This window comes from Phacochoerus africanus, chromosome 4 (genome assembly GCF_016906955.1).
Source record: "Phacochoerus africanus isolate WHEZ1 chromosome 4, ROS_Pafr_v1, whole genome shotgun sequence".
NCBI lineage: Eukaryota > Metazoa > Chordata > Mammalia > Artiodactyla > Suidae > Phacochoerus > Phacochoerus africanus.
In genome coordinates, this window is record NC_062547.1 from 84,621,457 (window position 1) to 84,640,906 (window position 19,450).

General features: G+C 36.0%; 1 protein-coding gene across 4 annotated transcripts in view; it reads left to right on the forward strand.

The window, feature by feature from the left end:
- Nucleotides 1-19,450, forward strand: part of POLK (DNA polymerase kappa) — a 79,438-nt gene that overhangs the window by 33,294 nt on the left and 26,694 nt on the right. For 2 of the 4 annotated variants that reach the window (XM_047778113.1, XM_047778114.1), the window contains exons 3-5: nucleotides 2,458-2,577; nucleotides 15,435-15,587; nucleotides 18,224-18,355. In XM_047778113.1, the coding sequence (XP_047634069.1) occupies nucleotides 2,458-2,577; nucleotides 15,435-15,587; nucleotides 18,224-18,355 (405 nt within the window). Of the gene's footprint in view, nucleotides 1-2,457; nucleotides 2,578-15,434; nucleotides 15,644-18,223; nucleotides 18,356-19,450 lie in introns of those variants that run through there. The other 2 variants (XM_047778115.1, XM_047778116.1) reach the window with 2 other exon arrangements.

A 19,450-nucleotide genomic window follows, 5' to 3' on the forward strand; every position in this document is an offset into this window, starting at 1 on the left:
ATATCTTACTTACCTTGCCCTACTGAATTTTGGAGGTGGAGGAAGAGTATTTCAAAACAAAATCCAACAGGAGTTCCCTTGTGGCACAGTGAGTTAAGGATCTGGTGTTGTCACTTTAGTGGCCTTGGTTACTGCTGTGGAGCAGGTTCTTCTTGGGAGCTTCCACATGCTGCAGGAGTGGCCAAAAAATAAAACCCAATAAACTGGACAAATGTCTAGAAATTCATAGTTTTCCAAAGCTGACTTAAGAAAATATAGAAAATCTAAAGACAGCTCTAATAAGAAAATAAATTAAATTAGTAATTAAAAATCTCCCTTTTCCGCTTCCCCCCAAAAAGATCAAGTCATGATGGCTTCACTGGTGAACTTTATCTGACATTTAAAGAAGAAATACTGATACTCCACAAGCTCTTCCACAAAGTATAGAGGGATGGAACACGTCTCAACTCTTACTGTGAGGCCTGTATCCCCTTGATACTAAAGCCAGGGAAGCAGATTAAAGAGCATTATAAATGCAAAAGTCCTCAGCAAAATATTAGCAAAGTGAATCTAATTATATGTTTAAAAGATTATGTGCCATGGCCAAATGGGATTTATCCTAGGAATCCGAGGTTAGTTTAGCATCCAAAAATCAACTCATGTACTGTACCATATTAATAGAATAAAGGACAAAAAAAAATCCACATGGTCATATGAACAGATGCAGAAAAAGCATGTTTGATGAAATCCTATACCAATTCATGCTAAAAACCCTTAATAGAGTTTTTCTAAAGGGCGTCTGTAAAATCTTATAGTTGTCATCATACCTTATGGTAGAAAACTGAACACTTTTGCCCTAAAATCAGAAACAAGGCAAGTCTGTCCAATCTCACCAGTGCTATTCAACATAGTCCTGAATGTTTTAGCCATTGCAGTCAGGTAATTAATTAAAAGAAATAAAACCCATCAAGATTGGAAATGAATAACTAAAACTATTTGTTCATAGATGCCATGATCTAAAACATAGGAAATTCAAAAGGAAAGCAACACCTACACCTTGAAAATTACAAAACTTGGTAATTGGAATTAATGTGGAAGTAATAATAAGGGATACTAATAATAAGGAATAATAATAAGGAAGTGATATGAATTATTCCTACAACTCATTAAGAAGAAGACAACCCAATCAAAAAAATGCAAAAGATATAAATAGATTTTTCATTTAAAAAGATGTAAGAATGGCTCACAAACACCAAAAGATGTTTAACATCATTAGTCATTAGGGAAATGCAAACAAAACCACAATAAGATGTCATTCACAGTATTATAGCCTGGAATGGCTATAATAAACAAGACACACAATAACAAATATTGACAAGGATGTGGAGAAATTGGTACCCTCATACATTGCGTGAGACTGTAAAATGGTTCTGCCACTTTGAAAAACAGTCTGGCGTTTCCTTAAAACATTTTGCATGGAGTTACCATGTGTCATAGAGATTCCACTCTTGGGTACATATCCAAGGAAAATGAAAACATGGGTCAACACAAAAATGTACACAGATGTTCATTGCAGCATTTTTCATAATAGCCAAAAAGTAAAAATAATCTAAACACCCATCAGCCTAATGAATGGAGAGGTGGTATATACGGTGATAGAATGTTGGGTAATTTTGTAAAAGTTATATTCTACATTTTCTTTAATGACTAATGTTAAAACTTTTAAGAAAGTACTGTTGACTGCCAGATAAGAAAGTACAAATAGACCGCCAGTTATTTCTCCACCAAAAAACGGGTTTGTTAGGGATTAGCAGAGAATTGCAGTTCAAGGTCTATAACTATGACAAGCCATGAGCCACGTGAAAGTCTCCAGCAAAAATGAAAAGGAGAACCCTTTCCTAGAGGGGAAAAGGAAGCTGGCATGGGTATAGTAAACAGAGTCCATGATTTTTCATTGGGTGAGTCTTTGCCAGGAAAGTAGAGAGGTCTTCTATTTATTGCTTTCTGCTATCATCAAAGAAGTTGAGAGCTCCCCTTTATGATCTCAGACTCTATTTAATCGAGGTTTCTATTAGTTAATTTTTTACAGTGCTTTTTAAGTGAAAGTGAAGGAGATAACTGATGACCCAGCTGACTAAGGCCTTGGATGTGCCCCAAGGAGCCTGCCTAGGACAAGTTGTTATTTTCTGAGTACAGATCCGTACTCATCTTGGAGAGTTTGTACTGTGCTATGTACTGCCTCACAGCAATCCTATGATTTAGGTAACTATAAATTCATTTTACAGATAAGGAGACCAGAGACATAATAAGATTAATGTTAGGGTCACTCAGCTATGTAAGTAGTGGGGCCAATTTTCAAATTCAGTCATTCTGATTCTAGGCTCTATACTCTTAGCCACCAGGTTTACAATGATGCATATTCACATATTCATTTCCTTCACATATTTTTCTTATGCTTTGTTTTGCTTTCCTTCATAGGGGTCTAGATTTTATGGAAATGAGCTCAAGAGAGAAAAGCAAGTCAACCAACGAATTGAAAATATGATGCAACAAAAAGCTCAGATTACCAGCCAGCAGCTAAGGAAAGCACAATTACAGGTATTAATACAATTGCTAAAGTGGAAGCTGGTAGAAAAATAATTGCTAGTTAAAATGCATCATGGTCAAGTTATAACTGAAAACAAGGTAAAATGTAAATGTTCATTACATTGTAAAGCATAAAAATTTAACAAATGCACCACTTTGTTAAATATTGCTCTACTCTTTTACATAAAGACCCTTCTCCTAGACTCGTCACCTCCATTACACAGGAGAGTAAATGTAGCCTTAATTAGATTCAATAGCTTGCCCAGCTTCATATGACAGGTAGTTGGCAGAGCTGAGATTTAACCCAAAGCTTTTGCTCTTTTTATTATATACATACATTGCCATAGATTGAAGAGGCCCTAAGATAAACGTGACATGTTTTCTTTTTTTTTGTGTGTGTGTGTATTAAATCTATGAATGAGCATAGTTACTTCCTCCTGTGACATGTTTTCTGCAAGAGTAATTTTGCAAAAAAGATTTGGGAGAATATGTTAATTAATTTTGAAAGTAATTTAAAACATAATTGTGTCATAGTTTTAAAAATTTGTGTAAATAGTAGAATGCCAAGTGTTCATGAATTTTTAAGATAAAACAAGACTTAAAATTTGAAGGCTTTTGGCTTCTCCAGTACTCTATTTGGGGAGTAAATACTCAGTTTTCTGTGGTGTTAAAAGTTATTTCAGGAGTTTCTTGTGGTGCAGTGGGTTAAGGACCTGGCCTTGTTGCTGCAGTGGCCAAGTCACTGCTGTGGCCAAGTCACTGCTGTGGTACAGGAAGTTCTGGCCCCAGAACTTCCGTATGCTGTAGGTACGGTTAAATAATAAATAAATAGCCTTTTTTTAAAAAAGTTACTTCAGTAGAAAAGTTTGAGAAGAGCCAACCTGCAAGGCATCATGTGATAGACCGAGAACTCAAAATAGTCAAGGTTCTGCTAGTAAAACTTAAATTTACTTTTTTTTTTAACTAAATGAATTTTATTATATGTACAACCATCATCACAACCCAATTCTACATTTCCATCCCAAACCCCCAGCCCTGCCAATCTGTTTCCTTTGGTAACCATAAGCTTTTCAAAGTCTGAGTCAGTTTCTATTTTGCAAAGGAATTCATTGTATCTTTTTTTTAGATTCCACGTGTAAGTGATAGCATATAACATTTGTGTCTCACTGTCTGACTAACTTCACTTAGCGTGATACTTTCTAGGTCCATCCATGTTGCTGCAAATGCCATTATTTCATTCTTTTTTATGGCTGAGTAATATTCAGTTGTGTATATGTACCACATCTTTTTTATCCATTCCTCTGTCGATGGACATTTAGGTTGTTTCTATGACTTGGCTAATGTATAGAGTGCTGCAATGATCATTGTAGTACAGGTATCTTCGAGTCATGGTTTTCTCTGGATAGATGCCGAGGAGTGGAATTGCTGGATCAGATGGTAATTCTATTTTTAGTTTTCTGAGGAATCTCCATGCTATTTTCCGAAGTGGTTGTACCAATTTATATTCCCACCAACAGTGTAAGAATTTCTCCATATCCTCTCCGGCATTTATTGTTTATAGACTTTTTGATGATGGCCATTCTGGCTGGTGTAAGGTGGTACCTCATAGTGGTTTTGATTTGCATTTCTCTAATAATGAGTGATGTTGAACATCTTTTCATGTGTATTTTGGCCATCTGTATGTCTTCTCTGGAGAATTGTCTGTTTAGATCTTCTGCCCATTTTTTGATTGGGTTGTTTGTTTTTTTGGTATTGATCTGTAGGAGGTGTTTATGTATTTTGGAGATTAACTCCTTTTCAGTCACTTCATTTGCAAATACTTTCTCCCATTCTGTGGGTTGTCTTTTCGTTTTGTTTAGGTTTTCCTTTGCTGTGCAAAAATTTTAAGTTTAATTAGGTCCCATTTGCTTATTTTTGTTTTTATTGTCATTACTTTAGCAGGTGGATTTGAGAAGATATTGCTATGGTTTATGTCAGAGTGTTCAGCCTATGTTTTCCTCTAAGAGTTTTATAGTACCTGGTCTTCTGTTTAGGTCTTTAATCCATTTTGAGTTTATTTTTGTATATGGTGTTACAGAGTGTTCATTCTTTTACATGTAGCTGTCCAGTTTTCCCAGCACCACTTATTGAAGGGGCTGTCTTTTCTCCATTGTCTATTCTTGCCTCCTTTGTCATAGATTAGTGGACTATAGGTAGAATTTACTTTAAGACATTTTACCCCTTATCAAAATCTGATTCAGATTTACAGAGCACTTTAAACTATAACATAATAATTCAATTATAATATTAATCTACTGTGTTACAAAATTCTTCTTGTGATAGAGTTCAGAGATAATAAATTTTGTTTTCTTTGCCAAACTACAATGTGTCTTTTGTTTGTTTGTTTTGATACATGCTTCCCCAGTGTAGAAGCTAGTTTTTTGTCTTCTGCGTTAAGTGGTCTGCTATCATGACTAAAGATGATTTGTCCGTCAGATCATCACTTTTAATGTTTCATAGCAGTCCACTGTATGGGGGTACATGATTTGTTTACCTTATCCCACTTTGATTCCCGTTTTTTGTTTTATATACAACCTTGTGATGATCGCTCTTATTTATCTTTGCGTTCTCGTCCTGTTATTTTCACCAAAGGTTGTACCATTTTTCATCTTCAACTTAAGAGTGTTAGTTTCCTCACATACTTGTTTAAAACTAGATTTTATCAATTTTATCAGTCTTTTAATTTTTGCTGATATGGTATCCAAAATGTTATTTTGTGGTGGTTTGACTTTTCCCTCCTTTGAAGATTATGACAGAGAAAGAACGTCTTTTCACCTGTAAATTAGCCATTATTATTTCCTTCTTGTGAGAATACCATCTTTTATTGTGTTTGTTAGGATGTAGACTAAGTAGCTGGCACAAGAGACCCACGAATATCATGGTTCAAATAAGAAAAGAGTTTCTTTCTTACCGACATCACAGGTAAGTAGTGCCCGCTGGTCTCACAGTTCTGATCACCACAGTCGATCAGAGACCCAGGTGCTACACTGTGTTGTTCCCGTATTCCCTAGTGTGATCCTTACCTGGACTGACAGAACTGGATTACCTTCAATCCATGTTCCAGCCTCTGGCAAGGAAAGAATAAGGAAAACATTGAAGGCAAGTAATTTGCTATTAAACAAGTGAAAAAGAAGCTGCACACACTACTTTAGCTCACGTTTAAGTTTCACAGCCACACCTAAATGCAGGAGAAGCTGTAAAATATATTCTCTAATTGGGTGGCCGTGTGCCCAACCAAAAATCGGATTACTGTGGAAGGAAGAGAGTGTGAATTTTAGGGTTCAATTAGCAGTCCAAAACAATGCAATGCTCTGCCCACATATCTAGAAGAATCTAGAACTTTCCCCTCATTTTTAGATCTTATATTCAATATTTTTTCTCTGCCATTCGTTATAAAGATTTTTCTTTAATATGTTGTTTGTCTGTTAATTTTGTAGAGTGCTTTTTTTCCCCTATACATTTTTTTTTTGGTCTTTTTTTAGGGCCACACCCAGGATATATGGATGTTCCCAGGCTTGGGGTTGAATTGGAGCTGTAGCCACCGGCCGTGCCACAGCCACAGCAGTCCGGGATCTGAGCCTTGTCTGTGACCTACACCACAGCTTTTGGGAATGCCGGACGTTTAACTCACTGAGCGAGGCTGGGGATCAAACCCATGTCCTCACGGATGCTAGTTCGGTAAGTTAACTGCTGAGTCACGACGGGAACTCCCCTTATACATTTTTTAATGTGTATGTAATCAAATCTAGTAGTGTTAAATTTTTTTCTTGACTTTAGTATTATGCATAGAAGTTATTCCTCACAGCCAAGCCTATATTTTTTTAGTATTTTTATATTTTTAATATTCAAATTATTAATCCATTTGGAATTTGTTTTGATGTAAGGTATAAAGTATTTTTTTTCTTAAATAGTATTATATTTATCTTAAATAGTGTTATTTTTCCTAAATGGTGATGTACTTGTCCCAACACCATTTATTGAATCATGAGTCCTTTCTCCTCTGAACTGAAATGAGGTACTCCCATGTACCGAATTCTTATTGTACTTGGATTTGTTTCTGGACTTGCTTTTAATCAATTGAATCTTTTTCCGTATCAATGCCATGCAGTTTTATTTGTTGAATGATAATATATAGTTTAATATTTCCTCCTCACTGCTCTTTTAAAAAAAAAAAAAAAAAAAAAGATTTTTTCCTGGAGTTCCCGTCGTGGCTCAGTGGTTAACGAATCCGACTAGGAACCATGAGGTTGCAGGTTCGATCCCTGGCCTTGCTCGGTGGGTTAAGGATCTGGCATTGCCGTGAGGTCACAGACACGGCTTGGATCCATGGTTGCTGTGGCTCTGGCATACGCCGGTGGCTACAGCTCCAATTCGACCCCAGGCCTGGGAAACTCCATATGCCGTGGGAGCGGCCCAAGAAATGGTACAAAGACAACAACAACAAAAAAAGATTTTTTCCCATGCATATTTTCTTTTAAATAAGTTTAAGCATTATTTCATCAAATTAAAAAGAAATTCCATTCTGTCTACAGTAACATTGTTTTTAAATTGATTTTAATCCTTAGGCAGTTTACTTTCTGGAACTCTTTTTGGTCACTTTTATTTATTTATAGTCTATAAATATCTTTAACAAAATTTTAAAGATACAAGACTGGTACAACATAACTTTTTGCTATTCGTACTCTTGTTAAAGCTCATATCCTTAAATATGCTAATAGTGTAGAAATAGAAAATACCTTACATTGTGTGGCAGAACTTTAGGTTTTGTTATAGTTTTAGTTGACTATGCTGTGGGAGGCTCTGCGGCATCTTTTACAAGGGAAGTGGCAGGAAATGTGTTCTATGTTGATTGTAAAATTGTTTCAGTTTTTGAGCTTCCTTTAAAAGAAGTTGTATAAGTGGGAGGGGATTGAGGAAGTCCTAAGGAGTCTAGAATATCTGTGAGAACAGAGGTTTTCATGGGAAATGTGTTTCTGTTTCAGAGTCATGAAATTTCACAATAGTAGATTTTATTATGTGTGATACGATAGTATGAAGTACTATCATCCAGTTGAGGTAAACTAGCTTTTAGGCATAAACTCCAATGATGATGTTTCTTCAGAACCTCTCTAAGTATTCCTCATCCTTATCCCATCTTCATTAGACTTCTTAAAAGCATTATCATTTTTGTAGCTGTCAAAGCATCTTATTATGGAGTTTCTGGGTGGCTCAGTGGGTTAGGAATCTGGCATCACTGCTGTGGCTCAGGTTTGATCCCTGGCCCAGGAACTTCTGCATGCCCTGGGCATAGCCAAAAAACAAAAAACCCAAACAAAAAAACCCCACCTTATTGTAACATGGGCTCATAAATTGAATAGAAAATATTAAATGACAACTACATAGCAAATCAGTGCATTTTGATCACTTTAACAATTGATTTTGAGGACTCAGATTTACCCAGCATTTTGGGGTACTACTAAGTCAAGAAAATGAAGAACAATATTTCTGAAGTAGTCCCCTAAATACAATCAAAAAGGGGGATTTTTAAAACATAAATGATATAATATGGATATAAAATATACCAGCAGAATTCTATTTGAGCTTATTTCAGTGTTGAAGACTTCTAAAAATCTAATTTAGGGAAGTATCCTAAAATAATGGAAAGAGCACAGGCTTTAGAACAACCCAATTTCCAGGTCTAGTTCTAGCATTTATCAGCTCTGTGACTTAGGATAAAATGCATAATTGTACTGAGCTTTAGTCTCATCTATAAAGTGAGAATAATAATTATTATCTCAATTATTTTGACCATTAGGTGAGTTAACATAGAAGCATTTTGCCTATTACATATAATGTACTCAGTAAGTGTCACTTCTAAATGTTTTTAGTAATTTTTATAACTTTGAAAATTATAGGTACTGTCTAAGCCCTTAGCATATCCCTAGATAAATGCGTTCATTGCATGTGTATCTCTTTTAATTCTTTCAACCTTTTGAGGTTGGTTTAGCCTTTCTTTACACATAAGGAAAGTAAGAATGAGAGAGGTTAACTTGCCCACTGTCTAACTAATAAGTAGCCCACGTGAGACCCCCATGAAGCCCTTATTCTTACCCACTCTGACATGCACAGCCTCTGTAGCAAGGGGGCAAGTTACGTGTTAGAGATTCAGATCAGAACTTGAAAATTATTTGGCAGGAAAAATGGAAGAAAAGAAAACACAAATGAAGATTTCAATAAAAGAAACTAGAAAAAAAGCAGTGGTGGTGTGTCTTTGGTAGATGTAGAGGGAGAGAGTTCAGACAAGGGTGACTAATGAGAGAGTAGAGGAAAGTGGAATGTGTGAGTCATTCAGTGGCGAGGTTTCCTTTTGGCAACTGTACCCTTGCTTTAAGCACAGAAAAGACAATAGATTGCTGCAGAGACTGTCACTGCACTAATGTATGAGTCCAAGGAGAATTTTTCTCCATTTGGTTTGCTTTTTATTTATTATCTTTTTCCTCTTCAGTATTTCTGGGTTGAGATATCTCAGATGCTGCCCTCTTATTCTCAGTTGAGTCATATAGAGTAGTTTTTATCTGCTCTTGTTTTTATTAGTTGCCATGATTTGTTTACATCTGTTTTATGTCAGGATGCAATTCTCTAGTTTAAATTTGAAGTACGGGGAGAAATAGTTGTTTTAAATCTAGATAATAAATTGGAGTAATGTTAAAAAGTTCCATTTTTTAGGTGTGGTGTCTCACTGCGTGAGGTCAGCCTTCTCTAAACTTTTTTTTATAAATACTGCTTTCTCTTTTTGAATCAGAAATATGGAATAGGAGTTCCTGTCGTGGCGCAGAGGTTAACGAATCCGACTAGGAACCATGAGGTTGCGGGTTCGGTCCCTGCCCTTGCTCAGTGGGTTAACGATCCAGCGTTGCCATGAGCTGTGGTGTAGGTTGCAGACGCGGCTCGGATCCCGCGTTGCTGTGGCTCTGGCGTAGGCCAGTGGCCATGGCTCCGATTCGACCCCTAGCCTGGGAACCTCCATATGCCGCGGGAGCGGCCCAAGAAATAGCAACAACAACAACAACAACAACAACAACAGACAAAAGACAAAAGACAAAAAAAAAAGAAATATGGAATAAACAGTATAAATAAAATTTATACTGATATATATAAATGGGTATACAGAACTCTCCTGCCTTTCTTTTATGAGGAAAGAATTTATATATTTATTTATTTTTATAGCTGCCATTATTTATTTTCATGGTGAGAATCTTTAGGATTTACTCTCTAGTAACTTTCATGTATCAATGCAGTATTGTTAGCTACAATCACCATACTGCACCTTAGACTCCAAATCTTACCTTTTTTTTTTTTTTTAACTGAAGTACCTTAATTGACCTATAACATTGTTAGTTTCAGGCACCCAGTATAGTGATTTGATTTTTCTATATGCTACAAAATGATCACCGCAATGTCTATAGTTACTGTCTGTTACCATTCAAGTTATTATTCATTATTCCCCATGCTGCACATTTTATCCTTATGACCCATTTATTTTGTAACTGGAAGTTACCTCTTAATCTCCCTATGAGGAAAAAAAAATTTTTAAAGCAGATAAGATCTTTTTCCTGATGGGACTCACAGTTTAGAGTCTAATACAATAAGTGCCATAGTTAAGAGCAAGACAACAACTATTAGGGAACATTGCATTCTGTGGCATAGAGGAAGAGATCCAGTTAAGTTACAGAGAGATGTCTGAGCTGATCCTTGACCGAACTGGGAAAGGCATTCTAGACTGAGGAACAGCCTGCTAAAGGCACAGACCACCCCAGGTTGTCCATTGAGTTGCAGCCTAAATAGGAGCAGACCCTCTAAAAAGTCTCACTATGGCTACTGGAGACAAATGTGAATCAGGGTGACTGTTTCTGAAAGAGGAATTGCAGTCTTAATCTGAAGCTAGTGTCACTATAAGGTTAAGAAGAAAGATCTTGAAAAATATTTCTACAGAATGGAAGCAGGGTTGAAGTCTAACAAGGGGAAAAAAAGCTGATTCATACCCCTGGAATTCTCTACCTTTGGAGAAACCTACTCCAGAGAACTCTACATGATAGAAATTGCTTTCATTCCAGAGATCAGCCCACTTGCTTATTTCTGACTGCATTTCCCTTAATTTTTTGTTGCATTGCTATGCAGTTCTCCATCGATCCTTTTAGTGACAGATTGCATTTTCTGAACTTGTACCATGCACCAGATATTTGTCCATGCTGTTTATGTATTCCATCTCATTCAGTAGCTCTCTTCTCTTCATGATTTTACTTAATGGTTTTACTGACTACCTTATATTTTATATAGATGATATGCCCACCTATATTGATGAATCATACAGTAATTACATTTTTAGTTTTCTGAGAAACCGCCATACTGTTTTCCATAGTGGTTATACCAATTTACATTTCCACCAGTGGGAGCTAGAAAATTGTGTATTTAGCTTTTTCAACCCCTCTAGTAGAGGCTACAAAAAAGGAACATTAGGAATTGGCGTGTCTGCTACATAAACGCTTTTCTCACTGCCCTACTTTGGTTATTTCTTTCATTTCTCTTTTTTAAAAATTATTTTTTATTATTAGAGTGTAGTTGATTTACAGTGTTGTGCTAATTTCTGCTGTACAGCAAAGTGATTCAGTCATACATATGTATAGATTCTTTTTTTTTAATATTCTTTTCCATCATGGTCTATCCCAGGAGATTGGATTTAGTTCCCTCTGCTGTATATAGTAGGACCTTCTTACTTATCCTTTCTAAATGTAGTAGATTGCATCTAATAACTGCAAAATTCCAGTCCATCCCATTTCCACCTATCACCCTCTTGGCAACCACAAGTCTGTTCCCTGTCTGAGAGTCTGCTACTGTTTTACAGATAGGTTCATTTGTGCCATATTTTAGATTTTATATATGATATCATATGATATTTGTCTTTCTCTCTCTGACTTACTTCACTTAGTATGAGAATCTCTAGTTCTACCCATATTGCTGTGAATGGCATTATTTTATTCATTTTTATGGCTAATATTCCATTGTATATATGTACCCCCTCTTTTTTTTTTTCCCACTGTACAGCAAGGGGGTCAGGTTATCCTTACATGTATACATTACAATTACATTTTTCCCCCAGCCTTTCTTCTGTTGCAACATGAGTATCTAGACAAAGTTCTCAATGCTATTCAGCAGGATCTCCTTGTAAATCTATTCTAAGTTGTGTCTGATAAGCCCAAGCTCCCGATCCCTCCCCCTCCCTCCCCCTCCCATCAGGCAGCCACAAGTCTCTTCTCCAAGTCCATGATTTTCTTTAGCCCCTCTTCTTGATCCATTCAGTTGTGGGTTGGCATTTAGGTTGTTTTCATGTCTTGACTATTTTGAAGAATGCTTCTATGAACATAGGGGTGCATGTATTTTTTTGAAGTATAGTTTTGTCCAGATATATGCCCAGGAGTGGGATTGATGAATCATACAGTAATTACATTTTTAGTTTTCTGAGAAACCGCCATACTGTTTTCCATAGTGGTTATACCAATTTACATTTCCACCAACAGTATGGGAGGGTTCCCTTTTCTCCACATCCTCTCCAGCATTTGTTATTTGTAGACTTTTTGATGATGGCCCTTCTGACTAGTGTGAAGTGGTTCCTCTCTGTAGTTTTAATTTGCATTTTTCTAATAATTAGTGATGTTGAACATATTTTCATGTACCTACTGGCCATCTATATGTCTTCTTTGGAGAAGTGTCTGTTCAGTTGTTCTGCCCATTTTTCAGTTGGGTTGTTTGGTTTTTTGTTGTTGAGTTGTATGAGTTGTTTGTAAATTTTGGAGATTACACTCTTCTCATTTGCATTGTTTGCAAATATTTTCTCCCATTCTTTAGGTTGTCTTTTTTTTTATGGTTTCCTCTGCTATGAAAAAGCTTGTAATTTTGATTAGGTCTCATTTGTTTATTTTTGTATTTATTTCTATTGCCTTGGGAGACTGAGCTAATGAAACATTTTAGGATTTATGTCAGAGAATGTTGTGCCTATGTTCTCTTCTAGAAGTTTTATGGTATCAGGTCTTATTCAGTTTATTTTTGTGCATGGTGTGCGAGTATGTTCTAATTTCATGATTTACATGCAGCTGTCCAATTTTCCCAGCACCACTTGCTGAAGAGACTTTTTCCCATTTTATATTCTTGCCTCCTTTGTTGAAAATTAATTGACCATAGGTGTCTGATTATTTCTGAGCTCTCTCTTCTTTTCCATTGATCTATGTATCTATTTGGTTTTTTTTGTTGTTTTTTTTTTTAATTTATAGTATAGGAGTTCCCGTCGTGGCGCAGTAGTTAACGAATCCGACTAGGAACCATGAGATTGTGGGTTTGGTCCCTGCCCTTGCTCAGTGGGTTAACGATCCGGCGTTGCCGTGAGCTGTGGTGTAGGTTGCAGACGCGGCTTGGATCTCGCGTTGCTGTGGCTGTGGCGTAGGCCGGAGACTACAGCTCTGGTTCGACCCCTAGCCTGGGAACCTCCATATGCCGCGGGAGCGGCCCAAAGAAATAGCAAAAACACAAAAACAAACAAACAAACAAACAAAAAATTGCAAAAAAAAAAATTTATACTATAGTTGATTTACAATGCTGTGCCAGTTTCTGCTGTACAGAATATGTACATTCTTTTATATATATTATTTTTCATTATGGTCTACTCTAGGAGATTGGATATAGTTCCCTGTGTTATACAGTAAGACCTTGTTGTTATCCATTCTAAATGTGATAGATTGCATCTACCAACCTCAAATTGCTAGTCCATCCCACTCTCTTCCCCTTGCTCTATGTCTATTTTTGTACCAATACCACACTGATTTGGTTACTATAGTTTTGTAGTATTGCCTTCTGAAGTCTGGGAGTTATGCTTCCAGCCTTGCTTCTTTTCCTTAGGATAACGTTGGCAATTCTGGCTCTTCAGTGGTTCCATATAAATTTTTGGATTATTTGTTCTAGGTCTGTGAAAAATGTCATGGGTAATTTGATAGGGATTGTGTTATTTCTGTAGATTACTTTGGGTAGTATGGCTATTTTAACAATATTAATTCTTTCAATTCAGGAGCATGGGATATCTTTCCATTTCTTTGAATTCTCACTAATTCCCTTCATTAATGTTTTATAGTTATCAGCATAAAAGACTTTGACCTCCTTGGTCAGGTTTATTCCTAGGTATTTTAATTTGGGGGAGTGCAATTTTAAAAGTTATTTTTTTTAACTTCCTTTTCTGATATTTCATTGTTAGTATGCAAAAATGCAGCCAATTTCTAAATGTTAATCTTGTATCCTGCTGCTTGGCTGAATTCATTTATCAGATTGAATAGTTTTTGTGTGGAGTCCTTAGGGTATTTTTGATATATAATATGTCATCTGCGTATAGTGACACTTTTACCCCTTCCCTTCTAATTTGGATACCTTTTATCTGATTGCTATGGCTAGGATTTCCAATACCATGTTGAATAAGAGTGATGAGGTGATGAGAGGGGGCATCTTTGTCTTTCCTTTTTTTTTTTTGGCCACAGTGCTTGCAGTATGTGGAAGTTCTTGAGTCAGAGATCAAACCTGCATCACAGAAATGACCTGGGAGGAGTTCCCGTCGTGACACAGTGGTTAACGAATCCGACTAGAAACCATGAGGTTGCGGGTTCGATCCCTCCCCTTGCTCAGTGGGTTGGGGATCCGGCATTGCCGTGAGCTGTGGTGTAGGTCGCAGATGCGGCTCGGATCCCGCATTGCTGTGGCCCTGGCGTAGGCTGGCAGCTACAGCTCTGATTAGACCCCTAGCCTGGGAACCTCCATATGCTGTGGGAGCAGCCCTAGAAAAGACAAAAAAAAAAGAGATGACCTGGGAGGCTTCAGTGACATTGCTGGATCCTTAACCGACTGTGCCACAAAGGAATTCCTAGGCATCCTTCTGTTATTCCAGGTTTTAGCAGGAAGGCTTTTAGCTTTTCTCCTTGAGAATTATATTGGCTTTGAGTTTATCATAAATGGCTTTTGTTTTGTTGAGATATATTCCCTCTATACCCACATTGATAAGAGTTTTTATCATGAATAGACATCATTTCTCTTCTTTCTTATCAATCTCTTTTTTCTCTAAAGAAACAAAAACATTCCTTAAAAATTAAGACTCTTCACTGTTCTATTTGACATATATTGAAATTTCATGGAAAGATAAATTACAGATTAAATTTTTAATTTTGTTTGGAATAAACTAATGGTTATCAAATTTACTCTTATAAAAGCAGTTTTGCAGAGGAAATGTTTACATTTTCCTTTAGTACAATTAGTTGTATAGTACTATTTGGTGTAAACATCATATGCCAAAGAAGTATAATCTTTTTTATGTATTTCTTTTGTTAATGTTTTAAGATATTAATATTATGAGTCTGATGGGAGTTGTTTATTTTACCTAAACTAAAGCTTTTGGTTACAATAAGTTGTTTTCCAGATCTATAAAGCAGTAGAATCATTTGACATAAGCAGTTGGAATACTCCATTCTTCAATAAATATTTATTAAGTACCTATTACATACTTGTGGGTATGAGAGATGAAAGCGTTGGTGGGGTACGATCTTTGAGAACAGATTGCCTAAGTTCGTGGAAATAAAAGCAATTACCAGCTTTAATAAACAAGAATCAAATATACACATATAGGTGCGGGGATGGGTGGGTAGGTGGATAGCTGTATGAATGGATGGACAGAGACAAATAGATACCTACTAAAAGTAAGATTAGTGTTATGATTAGTGACGTTTCAGTATTACGCATGAAAGTATGTTAACTTTTTCAAAATTAAGGTTGACAGATTTGCAATGGAATTGGAACAGAGCCGGGATCTGAGCAATACCATAGTGCACATTGACATGGATGCTTTCTATGCAGCCGTAGAAATGAGGGACAATCCAGAACTAAAGGATAAGCCCATTGCTGTAGGATCAAGGAATATGTTGGTAAGTAGGAAAAGATCAAAGACAAAAAGGAAGTTTCATGACATACTCATATTTAGGTAAGCCTTATTGATTCATGAAGGGGGAAGCCTCTATTGAGTTCTGCCAGTTTGTCAAGTGTTTTTCTGAATGCTTTATATGTGTTCAATTACTGAATCCTTTCAATATCACATGAGGTACAAATTTTTATTTCCATTTGTCCAATAAGAAAACAGATTCAGAGAGGTGTTTAGTAACTTCCCCAGTTAGAAACCTGGTCAATGGTAGAGTGGCATTGTATCTTTCTATGGCAAATTCTATTTTTCTTATTGAAAAAGCACGAAAAGGAAATGCTATTCTAGAGCTGAGGTTTGCAAGCAATGGCCTGCAGGCCCAATCCAGCCTGCCACCTCTTTTTAAACTAAATTTTACTGGAACATAGTTGCACCCATTCATTTATTACTGTTGCATTTAAAAAGCCGACTTTAGTAATTGCAACAGAGATTGTATGGTCTGGAAAGCCTGAAGTATTTGGACCTTTATGGAAAAGGTTTGCTAACACCAGTTCTGGAGTAACATGTTTCATGAATATAGTGTTGACTTGAAACTTTTGTATTTCTGATTATTATGCTTTTCCTTATTGCCACCCTCACCATAGAAGGTTAAGGTGACCAGGCTACCTGTGTGTAGCAAATAATGTGTTGGGAATTAGAAATAGCAGCTGGAATAGATGGTATTAAAAAACACACAAAAAAAACAAGGAACATTCTTTCCTGTTCTAACTCCTTCCAATGCCTTAGATAGCTTTTAACCTGAGTCCTACTGAATTGTTATTTTATTATAAAACTATAATCTATTGTTCATTATCTCTACTTCTACAAGTGTGCAGGCAACTAACAATCTTGGTCCCAAAACAGTGCTTATTGAAAGTTTACTCCGTTTTCCTACAAATCATCAACTAATATTTTTTAAAAATTATTAAGAATAATTATTGATTAATATTAATCAGTTATTAGTTATAACTAACATTATATCAATTATAATTATATTATAATTCTTAATAGTACTTAACAATTAATTATTATTAATAATTTTTTATTGAGAACATACATCACTCTATATGCCTCTGAGCCCCTACAGTACTTGGTGAGACATATTTAATCCTGATTCTATAATTCCAGCAGAGCACAATGGGGATGGCTCTTATCTACTCCCCTGAGAGTTGGCTAGGGCCACAATGGCTTCACTAACATGCTTCCACCCATGAGCTTCCCCTATCCACATGATACATCATCATTTTTTAATCTAACCCAAGATCCTTACATAGCTGCATGGTCTCAAAAAAGCAAAGGGAGGAGCTGCAGACTTCTTAATGCCTGGGTTTCAGGACTCATGTAATCTCACTCCCTCACATTCTTTTGGTAAAGCAAGTTACAACACATGTCGCTTGGTATGAGGAACTAGAACCCACCTTTTAACAGGAGGAAATGTAAAAGATTGTGGCTGTGCTTAGCAGTTTACCATAAACCTAAATGGTAAAGAAGGTATATTTAAAATTGTGTTTCTACTCTACTATAGATCTAGCTTTTATATCAATTCAATTAGATGTGTTTACATTTAAAGCCTTGATTTGTCTTTGTCTGCATTTTCTATTCCAGAATACTAACCAAGGATTAGCATAGTTTTGAGTACTAAGCAAGATTTTTTAAATGCCATTGAAAGCCACTAATGGCAAATTTATATTATCATTATCAAATAATCCTTCATCGGATAGATTTTGTTATACATTTCTTTTCATTTTTGCTAAAGTGTCCAAAGATTCCTTGTGATAAAAAATTTTTGTAAGTGGTACAGTGGCCTAACTCATTAACCTAGACTATTGTCAGGTATTATCGTCAATAGAATTTATTAAGTAATATTCTCCTTCTTACTTTCATAATTGCTTAGTTCAATCTCCTAGTCAAAATATTTTCTCCAAAAAAGATATTCGAGCTTTAAGAAATAAAACTTACTTTTTAAAGTTCTTTTAAGCTGTAATCACTTCATTTTTTGAGACTTTATTGGGCTGACCATATATTAGACCTTTAATTTTTTTTCTAGATGAAAAATTTCCAAAATCACAAATAGACCAAATTCCAAACCCACACTATTATACTTTACTGTTACTATCGATACTATTACTTTTTTGTAACTTCTATACTATTTGTACTATATTGCTTTATAACTATTACTTGACTGCTGCTATATTATTACTTTCATATAACATCACTAACTATCCCACTATCGTCTAGACATTTATGTATACTCTATTACAGGTATACCTTAAAACCACTAAAGTTTAGTCACTGGAAGTGTAAGAATGTTTTTATTAGCACAGTCTTGCTTATTTCCTAGTGCCACATTATAAATATGGACAACAGCGGAAGTGGGTTATGGTATTATGTATGTATGTATGTATGTATGTATATCATATGTGTGTGTGTGTGTGTATATATATGTATATAATAAATACATGCATGACAGGATAAAGTCAAAGCTTGATTGGAGACAGTGGCATATAAAAGAAATGTCCTTGAATTGAAAATGTTTTCTTTATGAAGGCATTAATATGTTCACTTAGGTTTGAATCTTTTTCCCCCATGTGGTCCATATTTTTTCAGTCTACTTCAAATTACCATGCAAGGAAGTTTGGTGTTCGTGGAGCCATGCCAGGATTTATTGCTAAGAGACTCTGCCCTCAACTGATTATAGTGCCCCCCAATTTTGACAAATACCGAGCTGTGAGTAGCGAGGTAAGTCTGATGTCTCACCCCTACTTGAGCTTTTCACTGATTTCCTGTGACCTACAGAGTCAAATCCAAAAACATCAGAATTTGGCCTTAGCTTATCCCTTCAAGTTTCACCTTCTATCACTTCTTCAGCTTATATATCGAATACTGAGCTGCATATGTGCCCAGAATACACCCTTCTATTTCCTAGTTCTTTGCTTTTCCATGTTTTTTGTTTGTTTGTTTGTTTAGTCTTTTTAGGGCTGCACCTGCAGATTATGGAGGTTCCCAGGCTGGGGGTCAAATCGGAGCTATAGCTGCTAGCCACAGCCATAGCAATGCCAGATCTGAGCCACATCTGAGACCTACACCACAGCTCACAGCAACGCTGGATCCTTAACCCACTGAGTGAGGGCAGAGACCAAACCTACGTTCTCATGGATGCTAGCCAGATTCATTTCCACTGAGCCACGACGGAAACTCCCCTTCCATGTGTTTTTTCATGTACTTAGAAAACTCTTTATCTCCCCAGAAAAGACTGAACTGCCTTAATAATAACCTAAAAAACTTCAGCTAATTTTGTGTTAATGTGCAATGTACATTTTCTTCTATAATAAGTGTATATCTATAATCTACATAATATACTCGTCGTTAATTCCAAGCTCCTTTCTAAATAAATGTTTTCTCAGTGTTTTAAAATGGTAACAAAATTCACTTATTCTGACTAGTTGCTCTCCTTGCCCTATTACCTAGTGAAGGTGCTTTTGAGTGTTTAATGTCCAGAAGATTATAATCAAAGAAAAAGGGGAATAATCTATTGTTTTGAAAAAGATTTCTGAAATATAAAGATTTGATTATTCACTAAATTGTCTAAACTGCCATATATGAAAAACTGCCCTTTTCTCTAATTTCAGTAACAATTGGATTATCATGCCAGTGCTAAAACTTAAGTCGTAAATTGAAATTTTTGTATATGACATCAGACATTTTTAGGCTACCATGGCAAAATGCAGTGCATTAAAGACTACTGTATGAATTCAAACGCTGAAAAGCTCTGGCCTCGCACTTATTACCATTTAATCTTGTAAATGGTCTTAGGTTCAGTCTCCTTTTTGTATT